This window comes from Hemicordylus capensis, chromosome 4 (genome assembly GCF_027244095.1).
Source record: "Hemicordylus capensis ecotype Gifberg chromosome 4, rHemCap1.1.pri, whole genome shotgun sequence".
NCBI classification, from domain to species: Eukaryota; Metazoa; Chordata; class Lepidosauria; order Squamata; family Cordylidae; genus Hemicordylus; species Hemicordylus capensis.
The window spans coordinates 48565932-48582828 of record NC_069660.1 but is presented as its reverse complement, the minus strand read 5'-3'; the positions used below and the strand labels follow the sequence as shown (position 1 = coordinate 48582828).

Here is a 16897-nt window from a genome sequence, read left to right as displayed (position 1 = left end):
CTTCCCAAAGCGGGTCTCACTGATTGTGAGACCCGCCTCATAGATTCACTATATCCAAGCGATTGGTACCTGTAGTGAGAAAATTGATTGTCCATTTTAAAAGGCTATTGATGGGTGATTGTTGTATATTTTATTTTTATAGTATTACATTGGACTTTTTAATATTGTATTTGTTTCGCATGCATTTCTAGCTGTTTTGTGCTTTTTTGGAGGGTTGGGACACAAATATTAAAATGGGAAATGAATGAATGGTTAAGGAATTTTTAAATGGCCCTAATTTGTATTTGTGACCCACCCTGTATTATACTGGCACACTTGGAGGAAACTGATTATCTAGACCAGGGATTCTCAACCTTGGGTCCCCAGATGTTGTTGGACTTCAACTCCCATAATCCCCAGCCCCAGCTGCCTTTGGTTGGGGATTATTGGAGTTGAAGTCCAATAACATCTGGGGACCCAAGGTTGAGAATCCCTGATCTAGACCCATTTCAAACTCGCTTTAGAGCTGGCTATGGGGTTGAGACAGCCTTGGTCGGCCTGATGGATGACCTTTACCAGGGAATCGACAGAGGGAGTGTGACTATGCTTCTTCTTCTGGATCTCTCGGCGCTGTGTGATACCATCGACCATGGTATATACCTGGATTACCCAGGGGAGTTGGGGATAGGGGGCACTGCTTTACAGTGGTTCCGCTCCTATCTCTCGGGTAGATTCCAGATGGTGGAGCTTGGTGACAGTTGCTCCTCAAAATGGGAACTGTTATATGGAGTCCCCCAAGGCTCCATTTTGTCACCAATGCTTTTTAATATCTACATGAAGCTGCTGGGTGAGGTCATCAGGAGATTTGGTGCTGGGTGTTATCAGTATGTTCATGACACCCAAATCTACTTCTCCTTTTCATCTTCAGGAAATGAAACTCATTCTCTAAATGCCTGCCTACAGGCAGTAATGGGTTGGTTGAGGGAGAACAAATTGAAGCTGAATCCAAGCAAGATGGAGGTGCTCATTGTGAGGGCTCAGAATCTGAGGGGTGAGTTAGATCTTCCTGTGCTGGATGGGGCTACACTCCCCCAGAAGGAGCAGGTGTGCAGCTTGGGAGTACTCCTGGACCCAGGCCTCACTCTGGTATCCCAGGTGGAGGCCATGGCCAGGAGTGCTTTCTATCAGCTTTGGCTGATTCGACAGCTGCGCCCATTCCTTGAAGAGGATGACCTCAAAACAGTGGTGCATCAGCTGGTAACCTCCTGGCTCAACTACTGCAATGCGCTCTGTGTGGAGCTGCCTTTGTATGTAGTCTGGAAACTTAAATTAGTTCAGAATGTGGCAGCCGGATTGCTCTCTGAGGCAACCTGGATAGACCATATTATGCCGGTTTTTAAACAGTTACACTGGCTGCTGATATGTTTCCGGGCAAAATACAAAGTGCTGGTTATTACCTTTAAAGCCCTGAACGGCTTAGGTCCGAGTTATCTTAGCGAGCGCCTTCTTCTGCGTGATCCCCACCGCACGTTAAGGTCATCTGAGGAGGTTCGTCTGGTGGCAACTCAGAGGCGGGCCTTCTCTGTAGCTGCTCCTGGGCTGTGGAATGCACTCCTGACAGAAATCCGTAATTTGAGATCATTACTGTTCTTCAGGAGAGCCCTTGTTTGGCCTGGCTTTTCAGGGTTTTTAATGATTGACTAATTGTTTTAATTTGTTTTAGATTGTTGCCCTGATTTCCAGGGTTTTTAGCTGTTTAATTGGTTTTATTGTCTTTTAATAGTTTGATTTTAATTGTTAATTTGTTTTAATTGTTTTTATCATGCTGTAAACCACCCTGAGCCATTTTAGAAGGGTGGTATACAAATCTAATTAATTAATTAATTAACAAACAAACAAACATACATACATAAATATTATGAAGAGTGTTTTCAACATTCTGCCATTATAAGCCCTGAACATTCTGTTGTTTATAAAATCAAGAGTATTCACCCAATTCCTCTGACATTGTGCACCCGTCAACTAGGGGGCAAAAGACCACCACTCAAAGTTTGGTGCAAATCCATTGCAAAATGGCTGAGATACAGCAGTTTATGTTTTAACTCCAAAAAAGAGGTTTCAAAGTTTTGGCAACCATTTTTCACCAAAGATAATGAGGCTGTTCTCACAATGGGAGGAACCAGGCTAAGCCTGGTTTTCCCTCATTGTGAGAACCACTGGGCTCACGGGTGAGCCCAGTGGTTCAACGGTGGCTAGCCCACCTAAGGAGCCCTCTCCTAAAATGAGGTTAGCGGAGCAAGCACTCAGCTAACCTCTTAATACTGAAATGCCACAGTGTGGCAACTCACAGAGAGACCTGTGACCTGGAGGCTACAACAAGCCTCCCGACATCAGGGGTCTCCCCAGAATGCCCCATGTACTCGTGCAGGGCATTCTGGGACTTCCGGGAGCCAGGTGGCCCCAATCCCTACCACCCCTGCTGGCTGCATGACAGAGCCGGTAATCACATGGGTAGCCAATCCAGCCGCCCAGGGAGGGTGGAATGCTCATGTGTGGGGAGAGCGGGTTAAGCTTTTTGATGTCTTTTTAGCATTCCTCAAAAATTCAGGTTGAACAAGGAGAGGAGAGCTGGTCTTGTGGTAGCAAGCATGACTTGTCCCCGTAGCTAAGCAGGGTCTGCCCTGGTTGCATCTGAATGGGAGACTTGATGTGTGAGCACGGCAAGATATTCCCCTCAGGGGATGAAGCCGCTCTGGGAAGAGCAGAAGGTTTCAAGTTCCCTCCCTGGCAGCATCTCCAAGAGAGGGCTGAGAGAGATTCCTGCCTGCAACCTTGGAGAAGCCGCTGCCAGTCTGTGAAGACAATACTGAGCTAGATAGACCAGTGGTCTGACTCAGTATATGGCAGTTTCCTATGTTCCTATGGATTGGTGCCTTTTGCTGGTTAAGATCAATCTAGTGATTTTTGAGTATCTATTGTTCAAAATCCACATAATAAAAGGCAAAATAATAGAAAGTTAGCTAAGAGCATAACTGAGTCTGCCTACTGAGAATTCTTCTGAAGCCAAAGCTGGGAGAGGCAATTCCTGGCAATTTCTAGCGAGTAACTTTCTGTTTCTGGACATAGGTGCCTGATAAGGACAGTCTGTGAGCACTCTGGCACTTGTATAGTTAAACAACCATTCCTCCCCCTCCCTTTCCTTTCATAGGCATTTGTTTTCTCCCTCTGCCCCTTTTCTCTCACCCCCAGCAAAGTGGGGAAGCAGAGGCCTTCAGCAAAGCTTGGAATAAATTACTAGAAAGTAAATCCATTGATTCTATTGGAGTTTACTTCTGTTGATTCCATTGGAGTTTACTTCTGAGTAAACACACATAGGAATCAACCAGCAGAGATCCTAGGCAAGATTGTGGGTTCTCTCCCCCCCCCGCCTCCCAGCCCCACAGCAAAGCATAAGGGGGGGATCCTATTTATTTATCTGGTGCTTACTTCTGAGTTAAAATGCATAGGGTTGGGAGCAAGGATCCCATGCTAGGACGTTGCAAAAGAGGAACCTCGGGAAATCCTAAAAACATTCCCACTCAGGAGCAAGAAACCATTATTCTGGGGCAGACTGCTATTGAACATTGCCCGTGGGCAGGCTGCGGGGAAGGCGTGTTTAACTTACCTTCCCTGCAGACGATCTCCTCCCCTTCCCTGGGTGGGCGGATTGCCCGCCCAGATGAGTGGTGGCTCTCCCAGCAGCTCCAGGGGTCAGGGTGCCAGGACGTACTGCTGTGTTTCGCCCTGCCCCCAGAGCTCCGATAATGCACCACGCAAGTGTGCGGTTCATTATGGGAATTCCCCCTCCCCTCCCCAAGTGTGCCAGCCACGGCTGCAAGCTGGGATAAACAGCAGAGTTGCAAACTTAGTAAACCCATATCATTCCCATCATAATAACAATTATCACCGTCATCATCACCTCTTAAATTACTTACAGAATGAGATGGCAATTCATGGCTGAGTCTTTATAAACAGATGCCGCTTTTGTTTGATTGCAGCCTCATTTCAGCGCCTGCATGCAGATACATTAGGGTTATAATAATGGAGGCTCAAGTAATAACCCACTTGCTGATATTGTGCCCTGGAGATGCTATTATTAGCTCTTCCATGGATTCCCCCAGATGCCCATTATCTGTTTACTCACCCAGAATGGCATCTGCACTGAACTGCTTTTATGCATAAATGCAGCAAACTTGCCCAATTATTATCTAATTAGAATAATCATTTCCTATTCAGTTCTCTGAGCTGACAGGTGCCTGGGAAATGGCTCTTCTAGAATTAGCTCACTGGTATCCTCTGAAACTGCTGAGGGTCAGCCTCCGAGGCATGTGTTTAACTTGCTTCTCTGTTGAGACTGACTTTCCTGGGTATCTGTCTCTCCATGGTGTGGTTGTAAAAGGGTACCATGAGAAAGAGACTTTGAAGCTCTTCTCACGATCAGTGAGAAGAGCTTCTGGCGGGTCTGTGAGGAGAACGGCCTTAGCCCACTCTCCCTGCAGAAGAACAGCTTCCAATCTCTGTGCGGCCGGATCAGCTGCCCACATGACTGCCAGCTCCATCACAGAGCCGGTGGAAGCTGTGGGGATCGGGGGCTGCCTGGCCCCCAGAAGTTTCAGGATGCCCTGCGCAAGCACGCGGGGCATTCTGGAGAGACCCCCGAGGCCAGGAGGCTGGCTGCAGCCTCCCGGTCAGGGGTCTACCCATGTGTCACCGCACACTGCTCCATTAACCTCATTTAAGGGGAAGGGGAATTGGGCTATTCACTTTGGAACCACTGGGCTCACCCACGAGCCCGGTGGTTCCGACGATCAGTAGAAAGCGGGCTACGTTCCTTTAGCCCGCTTGCTACTGATCGTGGGAATAGCTTCTTTGTGTGGTTCCTCCCTTGCAAATTGCCTGCCCTTAGTCTCTATCACACTTGCTCTCACCCTTAGGGCAACGGGCAGTGTTCGGGGTGTTAATCCCAAGGGCACTCCCTGCCCCCTTTACTAATCCTCCCAGACAGAAAATTATGCAACAGGTTTTCCTGACCTCTGAGTGTAGTTAGTCTGTTACTAGACTCTCTTAAGCAGTTATGAAAGAGGCTGCAGTCCGCTCTTCAGTCCGTCATGTGCAGGGAAGCACATGGAGCTGCTCTGACCTCTGGGTGACCACACCTCGGTTCTCCTGTTTGTGAACTTAATTCAAGAGCTTGTTTTCTGCACAGCATAAATTGCAGGCCTCACCTGTCTGAAATGGGATTTATTGCACTGTTGAGCCCATCACTTCCAAGGCTCATTAGGTATAGGCTGTGTTTATAGACCAGTGTCTGCTTTGGAAGTCACTTGCCTGTGCTGCCCTTTCCTTCTCATAGCTGAATCTCTTGCAAGTACAATCTGCCCTTTTGAAACTGCAGTTTGGTGGAGAGATTGGCTTCAAGAGGCAGTGGAATCTGTTCAGGTTCATAATCTAAATGCTGTTGCAGTAGTAACATCCCATTGATATCAGTTGAGTTTTGCTGTCATATTTCTTTTAATGACTGTGGGATTACTGTGAGCTGCTCTGTTGTTCTGGCTGCTGCCTGAGTGACCTACATAATTTCATCTTCAGTAGTGTGCTTCATTTTTCACCTTTCAAATATTTCACCAATGAAATATTTACTGCTGTAGAACAAAGCTGTTTTACTGCCATCTTGAGTGCAGTGTGCTTGAAGAGAGATTTTTATTTATTTATGTATTTTAATTTTTAAAAACATTTACTCCACTCTCTTCACCATGTGACAAGCAGTGCACATTAAAAGGGGGGAAAAACAGCAATAAAATACATGCAGTAGTAAAAAGCCAACACCTACCCCCGATAACAGAACCAATGATACTAATTAGGCCACCCATCAACCCATTGGACAGAATGAGAACAGCCAAAAGATAATCCAGTCCTGAATGTTGCAAAATACCCAGGTCTTCATTTGACGCCTGACGATAAAAAGAGTGGGAGTCATATAGGCCTCCAATGGAAGGGAGTTCTAGAGCATCAGGGCCACCACCGGAAAGGCCCTGTCCCTAGTAGATGAGGAGAACTGGTTTTGTGGTAGCAAGCATGAACTGTCCCCTTTGCTAAGCAGTGTCCACCCTGGTTTGCATTTGAATGGGAGCCTACATGTGTGAGCACTGTAAGATATTCCCCTGATTGGGTGGGAAGAGCACCTCATGCTTGCATGCAGAAGGTTCCAAGTTCCCTCCTTGGCATCTCCAAGACAGGGCTGAGAAAGATTCCTGCCTGCAACCTTGGAGAAGCCACTGCCATTCTGCGTAGATAGTACTGAGCTAGATGGACCAATGGTCTGACTCGGTATATGGCAGCTTCCTATGTTCCTAACTCCTTACTTCCAAAGATAGTAAGATCCAGGCCTAGAGTTCCCTTTCCAGTGTATTATCATTAAATTTTTTAAAACATTTTAAAAATGTTTTAAAATGTTCCTCCAAGGAGCCCAGAGCATGCACATAGTTAAGTTTCTCATCACAACAACCCTGTGAAGTAGGTTAGGCTGAGAGAGAGGTTACTGACCCAGAGTCACCCAGCAAGTATCATGGCTGAATGAGGATTTGCACTCAGTTCTCCCCGGTCCTAGTCCATCACTCTAACCACTACACCATGCTGGCCCATTGAGTGGGGTCTGTGTGTGTGTGTGTGTGTGTGTGTGTGTGTGTGTGTGTGTGAGAGAGAGAGAGAGAGAGAGAGAGAGAGAGAGAGAGAGAAGAATCCTCATCATCATCATCCACATGGACACTGTTACATACAGCTTAAACAATGTGAATTTTTGAGAGAATTTACAGTGGTATATGGTTTTGCAGTGGTGTGTAGTCCTACAGCAAGTCTTCCAGAGATCTTCCTAGCTGGTCAGTCATGAAGACCGGTAGAGGTATTTTTAACTCATAGCATCTTCGAAGCTTCAAGTGAATATAAAGCCCAATCTCCTTAATTCTTATATTTAATACTTCATACAGAGAGGGTTTGCTACCCTTTCAACTATTTCTAGCAATGACAATTAATCAATCTTTTCTTTTTTGACTTGTTTTCAGTTCGGGCAAGTTTATGATTTGTATGTTATGGGAACCAGTTCCTCACTATTTTGAGAACCTTGGTCTTTGTTATGTGTGTAATTTCTGTTTGTTATGGAAATTTTGTTCTTTATCTTACTGGATCTAGACAACTTGTCACATCTACTGCTTGTTGTTCCATCTTTGAGAAGATGAAGTCTTTTAATAAAATGGCACCTTTTGTAAAATTGCTGGAATTTGGTTTCAGCTCATGCAAGCAGAAAGATGAATGGTAACAACCAGAAAGCTGTTGTTTAGAACCGTCATCTATGCGTTCTGGACTCGTGGTTCTCATTGATTCCCGCTATTTTTTAAAAGCAACAGCATAGAATTTCGGGCGAAAACATCATAAGAGAGTTGGGATATTAATCAATGAAGTACACATCTGTTTAGAGTAAACTGTGTACACCGAACAAAAGAGCCTACACCCAAATCAGAATGTATCTTCCATGTCAAAGCTGTTGTCAGTTAACACATCTGCATCTTTGCCTGTCTGCCTTTGAGGAAGAGTGCAGAATGTTCCTTCTGCCTGATTTTGAATTATTAATTCTAATGTGAAGGTTTGGAGTGTCCTAGTTTACCCACTGATCTGCCTCTGAACTGTCTCCTTCACATAGTCAATGAGGTTGTACACATGACCATAATTGCCAGTGGGGGTGGGGGGCTGGCAGGGAGGCAGGCTCCTGCTTGCCTCTCTGCACATGATCTCTCTCCCGTTTCGCTCTACCACTCTCCACGGTACACAAGAGGTGCTTCGCTGAGCGGGCAGCCAGAGGAGCAAGTCAATGCACTGCACCAGAAGCAGCATTGGGGGATCCTCCCTCAGCTGGCTATTGTCGCCCGGCTCAGCCTCAGTGCCGGGGTTAAGGGCACACTCATGCTCTTAACCCCGCCTAAAGTCTGGGGCACAAAGTAGGGTTGGGCAAGGCGGGAGTGCCGGGATCGGCCTTGATGACGGTGCTGCACACAAGCAGCCTAATCCAGGCTGGGTTGCCCTAGCCTGAGTGAGGCTGCTTGTGAGAATAGCCTTAACGTCTTCTCTCTTTTCCTGCTGAGGACATTAATGGAAATCCCTGTCATGTGCTGCTGAAGATGGATGTTGCAGAGATTTATTTTGGGGTTGTTGTTTTTTTAAATTAAAATATTTATACCCACCTTTTGAGCACAAGTTTCCACTGTGGCTAAAAAAAAACCATCAGTAAAACAGTATAAAATCCTATTAAAACGTATTTTAAAACATAGCAGTTTTAAGATCAGAGCAGTGGGGGTAAGCAAAAGAGGTAATCAGGGCAACTAAAAACCCTCTATAAGAGAGCTACTTTGCCTGGCATCTAAAAGCTGATAAGGAAGGTTGAATTTCCCAAGAGAGGGAATTCCATAGTTTTAGTACCAGTGTAGAGATCCAGCTTCTGCTTTACCACTCGCTGCACTTCTGACAGTGGGGACATGCAAAGAAGGCTCCCAAGAAAGCTCCCAACATGTGGGCTGTCTTGTACAGAAGTAGCAAGTTCTGCTTCCTTTGCAGATGACTGCTCCGATCCCCAGCATTCCCAAAAGAAAATGAGCCATTCAACCCTCTAGCTGATCAGAGAGCAGCCACAAGAAACAGGCTAGGCAGTTTCCCACCAGCTGTTTCAGAGTCAGCAGGTTCTGCCCCATAAACAAGCAAGCTGGATCAATTGGGTTCCCTGATGCAGTTGTCCTCTTTGTCCTCCCAGCTGGAATCCAAGGCTGGGAAAAGCCTGACAGAGCAAGCGCTCTCTGACTGGAAAGCGGTTCTGAAGAGGGAGCAGGAAGAGCATCAGCACCTCCTGGCTGAGTCGTACAGTGCTGTCATGGACCTAACCAAGCAGCTGCAAATCAGCGAGAAGAACTGGGACCAAGAGAAGTTGGAACTCCTGGGCCGTTTCAAGGATGAACAGCAGCTGGCGGAGCAGCAAGTGAGGGAGCTGCAGAACAAAATTAACCAGGTAGGGACTTGAGTACACATCTGTTAAATACTACCCATCCTCTTAGCTCAGCACTCTGTGCTCCATCAAGTGTGAATATATGCGCATGGGCACATTTTCATGAGAATGAACACAGACTGCCAGCTTCGAATGCTGTAGTGTACACTTGACAGCACACAGAGCTGAGCACCCGTGTTGTAGATGTGTGTATGTGTGTATGTATGTCTGTATGTCTGTGTGTATTTAATGGGCTTGATACCTTTCTGTTTAGGTGCAATGTTTCACAATGCATCTTACAATTAAATACATTAATGTAATTAAAGTAAAAGGTAAAGTTGTGCCATCGAGTCAGTGTTGACTCCTGGTGACCACAGAGCCATGTGGTTTTCTTTGGTAAAATACAGGAGGGGTTTACCATTGCCGTCTTTCGTGCCGTATGAGAGGATGCCTTTCAGCATCTCCCTATATCGCTGCTGCCCGATATAGGTGTTTCCCATGGTCTGAGAAACATACCAGCGGGGATTCAAACTAGCAACCTCTTGCTCCCTAGGCAAGTTACTTCCCTGCTGCGCCATTAGGACACAATAAAACCAATTAAAGTTGAGCCAGTTCAGATGATCACTGACTTCACCACGCAACTAGGATGACCACCGTGACCATCCTGGTGTCACTGCAGGACAACCTGACACCCTGTTGGGGCGACCTTTAATTTCATGGGAGGGGCATTCATTTGAATTGCCTCTCTAATGCTCTCCAAAACCCATGGAACACCCCCCTCATGAAATTAAAAGATGTCCCAACAGCACATTTTGAATGGTGTGCATGTGCTGCTGGATGATAAGTCTGAACTGGCCCATTAAGCTAAAAAATACCAAACAAAACAAAACCCCATCAAAACCTCCTCTCTCTAGTTACTGCCAACCAAACCTGAGATGATGGCAGCCTAGAGAGTAGGAGTTGTGAGGAGCATTTTAACATCTAAGCAGGTTCTTGGTGTTCCCTGGTCCCAGATCATGTAGGTTTTAAAAGGTTAACACCTGCACATTGCATTTGGCTCAAAAGCAAGTAGCTGTTGCCATGTCCTCAGATTAGTGTATACAATATATAGAGAGGCAGGGTGATGTAGTAGTCCAGAGTATCAGGCCTGGACTGGAGAGTCTGGGTTTAAATCCTTGCTCAGCCTTGATGCTCACTGGGTAACTTTAGGCCCATCAACATATCTCAGCCTACCTAATTGAATTGTTGTGAGAGGGGGAGAACTGGGCATGCCACTCTAAGCCTCTTGTATGGTGGGATGGATGATGATGATGAGGATGATGATGGCATGGAATGAGGCTTGCAAATTGCGGAATAAGAAACATGCTACAGAAGAAAGCAATCCCACCTTCTGAAAAGTCACTAGCTGATATGGCCTGGGGGGGAAATTCCTCAAGGAAAATGGTATTAGACTACAGATCTTTGCCACACAAGAACCAATTTGTGGTTATTCATGATGTCACAGAAGAAGGGATGCCCTGAGACATTTTTTGAAAGGACAGTATATAAATCAAATAAATAAATCAATCATAAAGGTGTGTGTTGGGAAATGGGGAATCCTCCTTTACTGCAGTGCAGTAGGCTATAAAAGAGGCATTACATAAAATTAAGATGCCCCATCATAGCAACCACATCTTCTGTAGGCTTTCTGTGATTGTCAGTGGCCAGATAGATGCAGTTTTCTCCTAGCGGCACATTGACCTTATTCATTTGCCAGCAGTTAAAGCACCATTGACATGTCCCCAGACTGACCCCGTGTCAAAATGGATCCCTAGTTAGACATCTGCCCCTAAGCCCTAGTTTTCTGTATTAGAGATTGATTTTTACAACAGTATATTTGCCAAAGATATGTGGGTCCAGGATGGGACAACCAATATCTCCCTAGAATTGCCTGCTGATGGGAGGTCCCTGGAGCCAGCGAGCTCCTTAGAAATGGAAATAAATACGATTACCATCCACAGCAATGGCAGATGAATGACAATAGACTATCATATGCAGGCCAAGCTCTTTCTTCAATTACATTATTTCTGCATCATCTTTCAGCTGCAGAAGGGAGCTGACCGATGGGCTTTGAAAAACTCTGAAATGGAGAAGCACAGCAGTAGCTGGAAAGAGGTAGGCTGCTGAGGAATGGCCGTATTCTAAGTCACAAGATCAATACTCAAGTGATCATCTTGGCTTTTGCATTTCTAAAACAATAAGCTGGGCCTGAAATAAAATCATATCCCGGAACGGTGGAGGAAAACTGTAGAATTATGGTGGGAGCAAATAGGGGGTGGTCATTATTTCAATTAAAAAATAATAATCTCCACACCATGGTCATGAGCTCACGGAGATTTCTGGCTGGTCTCTGTTGATCCACAAGGTAATTATAATGTTCTTAGTTGGTTTTATCTTGTGCAAGAGGATACCTTCCAAGATGACATCCTGATATTTCAGAATATGAAGACTTCACTTCTATTATGTATGTATGGGATTGTAGTGTGTTTCCTGAGCAACTGAATTCAGCATATGACGTTCTCTCAGTTACTTTACCTTTTGCCTACCTTTTCTGCCCTTGTTGAATTTTTTGTTTGCCATGCGGTTCTTTATGGTTCAGAGCCTCTTTCAGGAAGGTTCTAAGCACACAGATATTAGGAGCCCCCCCCCCCCGCCTCCAAGAATATAGCTGGAGTGAACTTCTATACAAAAGAGCCTGCATTTCTAAATGGCTTAGCTGCTAGAAAGTATTGCATGATGATTTTCTTAGGTCTAGAAAGATTGCTTGGAGTCATACACATGGCACGATCCCCACACAGGAAGTTAACAGTCTGAACCAACAGATAAGAGGCAAAGAGCAGGGTTCAGTAAAGGGGAAGTGAGGAAGGGTTAACTGGCAGAAGAAAGTGCCAAAAATGGCTTTGCAGAATTTGGTTTTAGGGTAGGATTTGAAGGAGTGGGGAACAATGCTTTAATGGATAGAGGAGGACCATTCATAACAGTTCAGAGGACCCTACAGCGAAAGCTTCCATTGCCTATAGTGACAAAGGAGAGCTGCAATCTATCATTTATGAGGGAAGCTGAATTGGAAGGTTGAGGGCTAAAACTTTCCAATTTAGAAAGCAGTATTTTTTATAACTCTGTAGTAGTTGCTGAATGCCCATGGTTCTGGCACATAGGTCTAGAAAGAAGTATCCTAGCCTTGGTTATAATTCCTGGAAGAACTAGTTACTGTGTATAAGGTGTGTGTGTGTGTGTGTGTGTGTGTGTGTGTGTGTGTGTGTGTGTGTGTGAGAGAGAGAGAGAGAGAGAGAGAGAGAGAGAGGGGTGGGGGGTGGGGGGACAATAATGGAATTGGGACACCCCATGCTGATAGCCACAGATATCTGCTTGCCAGCAAGGTGCAAACCCAATGAAACCTTGGGCACTCATAAGAGGAACTGAAATCCAAACCTCTTTCTCTGAGTCCTCTAGGCCTGCCATAATGATGCTAAGAACAGTGGTTGACAAAGGGCTCTCTGGTGTTGTTTCAGACTTTCAATGAGAAAATCACAGACAAAGAAACAGTTTGTGAAACGGACATCAAAGGAAGTAATTTAAAAAGGTGAGATGTGTGTTTGTTTCTTTTAAAGCCCTTTAACTTGTATCTCCTCCTCAAGGTTGACTCAGCCTTCCATCCTTCCGAGGTCGGTAAAATGAGTACCCAGAATGTTGGGGGCAATATGCTAAATCATTGTAAACCGCTTAGAGAGCTCCGGCTATAGAGCGGTATATAAATGTAAGTGCTATTGCTATTGCTATTGCTATTGCTAATAGAGGAGGTGCATTCACATTCACGCAGATTTACCCCGAAGTCCCTGTGAGCTATTGGGGAGCACTTCACACACAATTTGGGTTTTTCACTGCGTGTTAGAATGCAGTCCAATTTATATCTGGGGTTTTAAAAAATCCACTTTTTGCATCAGGTTTTTGGGCTAACTTTGAATTCTCATTAAAGCCTCCCAGAAAACTCATGGTAAAGTCTGCTGTGTGGAGAACTCCCAGGGATCAGTTTGCATGCTTTGCTTTTCTCTCCAATTCACTTGGTAGGGAACAATCAGGTTCTCCCTCTCCCCACACCTCCACCTTAGAATCAGGGAGACTTGCACATCACTATCCACACAAAGCAGCAACATTGGCTTATTCTCTGCAAAAACCAGTTGTAGTTGGCCTTACGTGCCACCACCATTTGTCATACTCAGCTTCAGCTTTGCAACCTGGCTGGAAAATATTGGATGTGTGTGTAGAGGGGTGGAGTGTCATTCCCATGTGAGCCAAACAGCATAAATTCTTAGTCCCCAGACCTCTGCCTTCAGTGACCTTAAATGTCCACAATACAGGTTTTTATCAAAGTGTTCGACCCTTCTACTGTTTTCAGTGGCACTATAAAATGGGATGCTGCCATCACCTCATGGACTGATGATGCTGAGGAGATGAGTACTTTAACCCCATTCCCCACTGAAAGAGCAAAATGTGTTATCCTTGGTAGTGGAATTTCCCATTAAGCACCAGGCTACTGTTTATTTTTGCCACAGATCTCCACTGCATTCCCTACACTTGATTATTTATGAAAACTCTAAAGGGTTTAAAACTCTAAAGGGAATTACTCCCCTGAGTTTAAACAAAAGAGTAACCCATAATTTCTTGTAGGAGTATTCTTAGTGCAAATTGAGATGTTTCCCTGCTCACATCATGCAGAAGGAAACATCTTCTCTGGAGATTTCTGCAGTTCTGTTGCACGCACTTAATGTGTGTAAGTACGGTATGTGGATGTTCACACAATCAAAAACTGTGTTCTATCTAAGTTTGGGAGCTGTATGTGCTCCCAATTTTCGGTTGTGTGGAAGCAAGGTAAGAAGAAAACCTGGGTAGACATGATTGTGTGGAAGCAAGGTAGGAGGAAAAGCTACCCAGTACAACTGTGCACTCCATACTAGATAATCCAAAGTAACTACTATTCCTTGGTTCTGTATACACAATGACCAATATTAGTTTGACTTCTCACACTGAATATAAGGATGCAGTGTGCTTACTACAGATCTCTTGTGGAGGATGCATATTTTTATCCACATATACATCAAACATGGATGTACAAATCTTCTCAGGGCCAGTTTCCAACAAGATTGCCCTCACTAATATTTTGGAGTATGATAGAGTGGGGGTGGGGGGCATGACAAAAGTGAGTTTTGTAATGTTTGGATCTCCAAGCACAGGTTTGATATACATATACAGGTTTTATATACAGGTTTCTGAAGTAGGTCTGCAAATTCCAGGCATTCATCTGTTCTGTGACCATTCTGACATTAGTGAAGGCACATATTCCACCATATTTTCCCTGCTTCCCCGTGCATCTTAAGGCATGAGTGGAGATAACAGGAGAAGTAGCCCTTATTGGTGAGAAACATAGAAGCAGAAAAGTAGATTCAGCCCAGCAAGGGAAAAGGGCTACTTTTTCTTTTTTCTAAGACAGAGACAGGAGTAGGAAATATCATGCCACCTTCCCTAACATATGTTGTACTCATCTCCTTCCCTTCCCCATCCAGAACAAAGTCCGTTTCCTCGATGTCTGAATTTGAAAGCTTGCTTGACTGCTCTCCTTATCTTTCTGGCAAGACCAGCTCTGTGATCACAGATAATGCCCGCAGCAAAAAGGGGTCTCCAGTTACACAAGTGTTGCCTGACCCTTTAGAGGACACGACTGGAGTTGCCTCCAAGAACTGTGCCTGTGTCAATAGTGAGCAACCTATGCCTGAGAACCTCCCCACAGAGAAGCTGGATATCTCTTCATGTGACTGCACCAGGACAAGCAGCTTCTCTGCCCATGATCAGACCCAAAAGCAAATACAGAGGAGTTATACAGCCCCAGACAGAACTGGGATCCGTATCTACTACAGCCCACCAGTGGTACGCAGGCTGGAGCCCCCACAAGTACACAACAGAGAGGAGAAGATAATGGTTGAGCCTGGATTCCTTTTCACAATGGCCAAGCCAAAGGAGGAGTCAGAAAGCTCAGAAGGCATGTACAGCCGGTGGCTGTGCAACTTCTCCAAGCAGCACCGCGATCTGCTTGACAATGGTTCCGTTAGCGAGAAAGCAGTGGCACCTGTGCCCAGATTCCCACCTTCCCTGCATGACCTTGAGATCTCTGGCAACATGAGTGATGATATGAAGGAGATCACCAACTGTGTCCGGCAAGCTATCCGCTCTAGCTCCCTGGAGAGAAAGGTGAAGAACACTTCTAGTCAGACAGTTGGAGTAGCCAGTGTCAGTACCCAGACCATCCAGACTGCCAATGTTGGTCTGCAGACAGACATGCCCAGAGGCAGCATCCACAGCAGCAAAAGCTGGTCCCCACGAAGCTCCTCCCTCATGTCTGTGCGCAGCAAGCAGATCTCGTCATCTCTGGACAAGGTCCACTCCAGGATTGAACGGCCCTGTTGCTCCCCCAAATATGGCTCTCCTAAACTTCAGAGAAGATCGTCTTCTAAACTGGACAACTCCAAGGACCGAAGCCTGTGGAACCTCCACCAGAGTAAGCAAAATGGGTCAGCTTGGGCTCGATCCACCACCACCAGAGATAGTCCGGTCCTCAGCAATATTAATGATGGTCTCTCCAGCTTGTTCAATGTTGTGGAGCATTCTGGGAGCACTGAGTCCATCTGGAAGCCAGGATGTCAGGAGAGCAAAGCAAAGCCAGAAACACCCAAGTACGGGATAGTGCAAGAGTTCTTCCGGAATGTGTGTGGCAGAACTCAGAGCCCCACTTTGACTCCTGAGAAGAAAGACCCAGTAGGAGGAGACAACAATAGCAGCAAGAAGCCAGATCATCCTTCCTCAGCTGTGCTCCAGCCATCTGAAAACATCTCCAAGATCCTTGACAAAAAACCCTTGAAGCAGAGCTGTAGCGAGGAACCAAAGCTGTCCACCCCAAGCCAAGGTGGCAAGGACAAAGCCTTAAAGGAGCCAGATGTTATCTCCGCCACTATTGCCAGTGAGGTAACTTTGGTTCGCCTGAGAAATAACATACCAGCTATAGCAGAAGTGATGTCAGTTCTTTCCCTCCCCACAAGACCCCTTTTGAGCTGAAATGTAGCATAACATCTCTTCTGCCTCTGAGCCCTAATGTTTTCAGAGCACAGAAGTCATCTGTAGCTTCCATTATTTTCTGGTATGGTTACTGTGCAGCCTCTGAAAAAATGTAGGGCCAATCTAAATGTGACTTTAATCACACCACTGGACCTGATGTGCTTACTTTTTAAAATATAAATAGCCTGTGCAGGCCTCCTGATTTACATCAAGACCACAGTGAAGGGTAGCAGGATTTAAGCCTACCCACTCCTCACCACGTTACCAATCTGGATCCCCCTGTGTTTGCTATTTGCCATGGGGAAAAAGTTACTATCCACTCCAATGGAAAATCTTTATCATGGTAAATAGCACATGTGCAGGGGCTTACCTAAATCAGAACCATGGCTGTGAGTAGAGCCTAATATCCCATGTCCCTGCCATGGTCCCAATCAGGATCCCCCTTCCCTTGTGTATGTTGTTTATATAAGGCAAAGAAGACATGCTGGGGCCAGAGATGTGATTTAAGCCAGGTCATGTTTGGTCCTGGAGCCAAATGAGTCTGCGGGTCACATCTGGCAGGACCTGTGCATAGATGCTTATTCTGACTATGTCTTGTGAGGAAGTTCATCATACACGCCTTACAGACTCTGTCCCTTCCTCTTTCCACATTAGGATTTAGTTATAGAACAGGCAATGTTGACTCCAGTGTGGGCTCAACCTGCTTTCTTACAG

At 45.6% G+C, this 16897-nt stretch overlaps 1 protein-coding gene across 3 annotated transcripts in view; it reads left to right on the top strand.

Annotated features, from left to right (window-relative positions):
* Positions 1-16897, top strand: part of SOGA1 (suppressor of glucose, autophagy associated 1) — a 142444-nt gene that overhangs the window by 112172 nt on the left and 13375 nt on the right. For all 3 annotated transcript variants that reach the window (XM_053246048.1, XM_053246047.1, XM_053246046.1), the window contains 4 exons: positions 8813-9064; positions 11123-11194; positions 12592-12662; positions 14641-16093. In XM_053246048.1, coding sequence (XP_053102023.1) covers positions 8813-9064; positions 11123-11194; positions 12592-12662; positions 14641-16093 — 1848 coding nt within the window. The remainder of the gene's footprint in view (positions 1-8812; positions 9065-11122; positions 11195-12591; positions 12663-14640; positions 16094-16897) is intronic.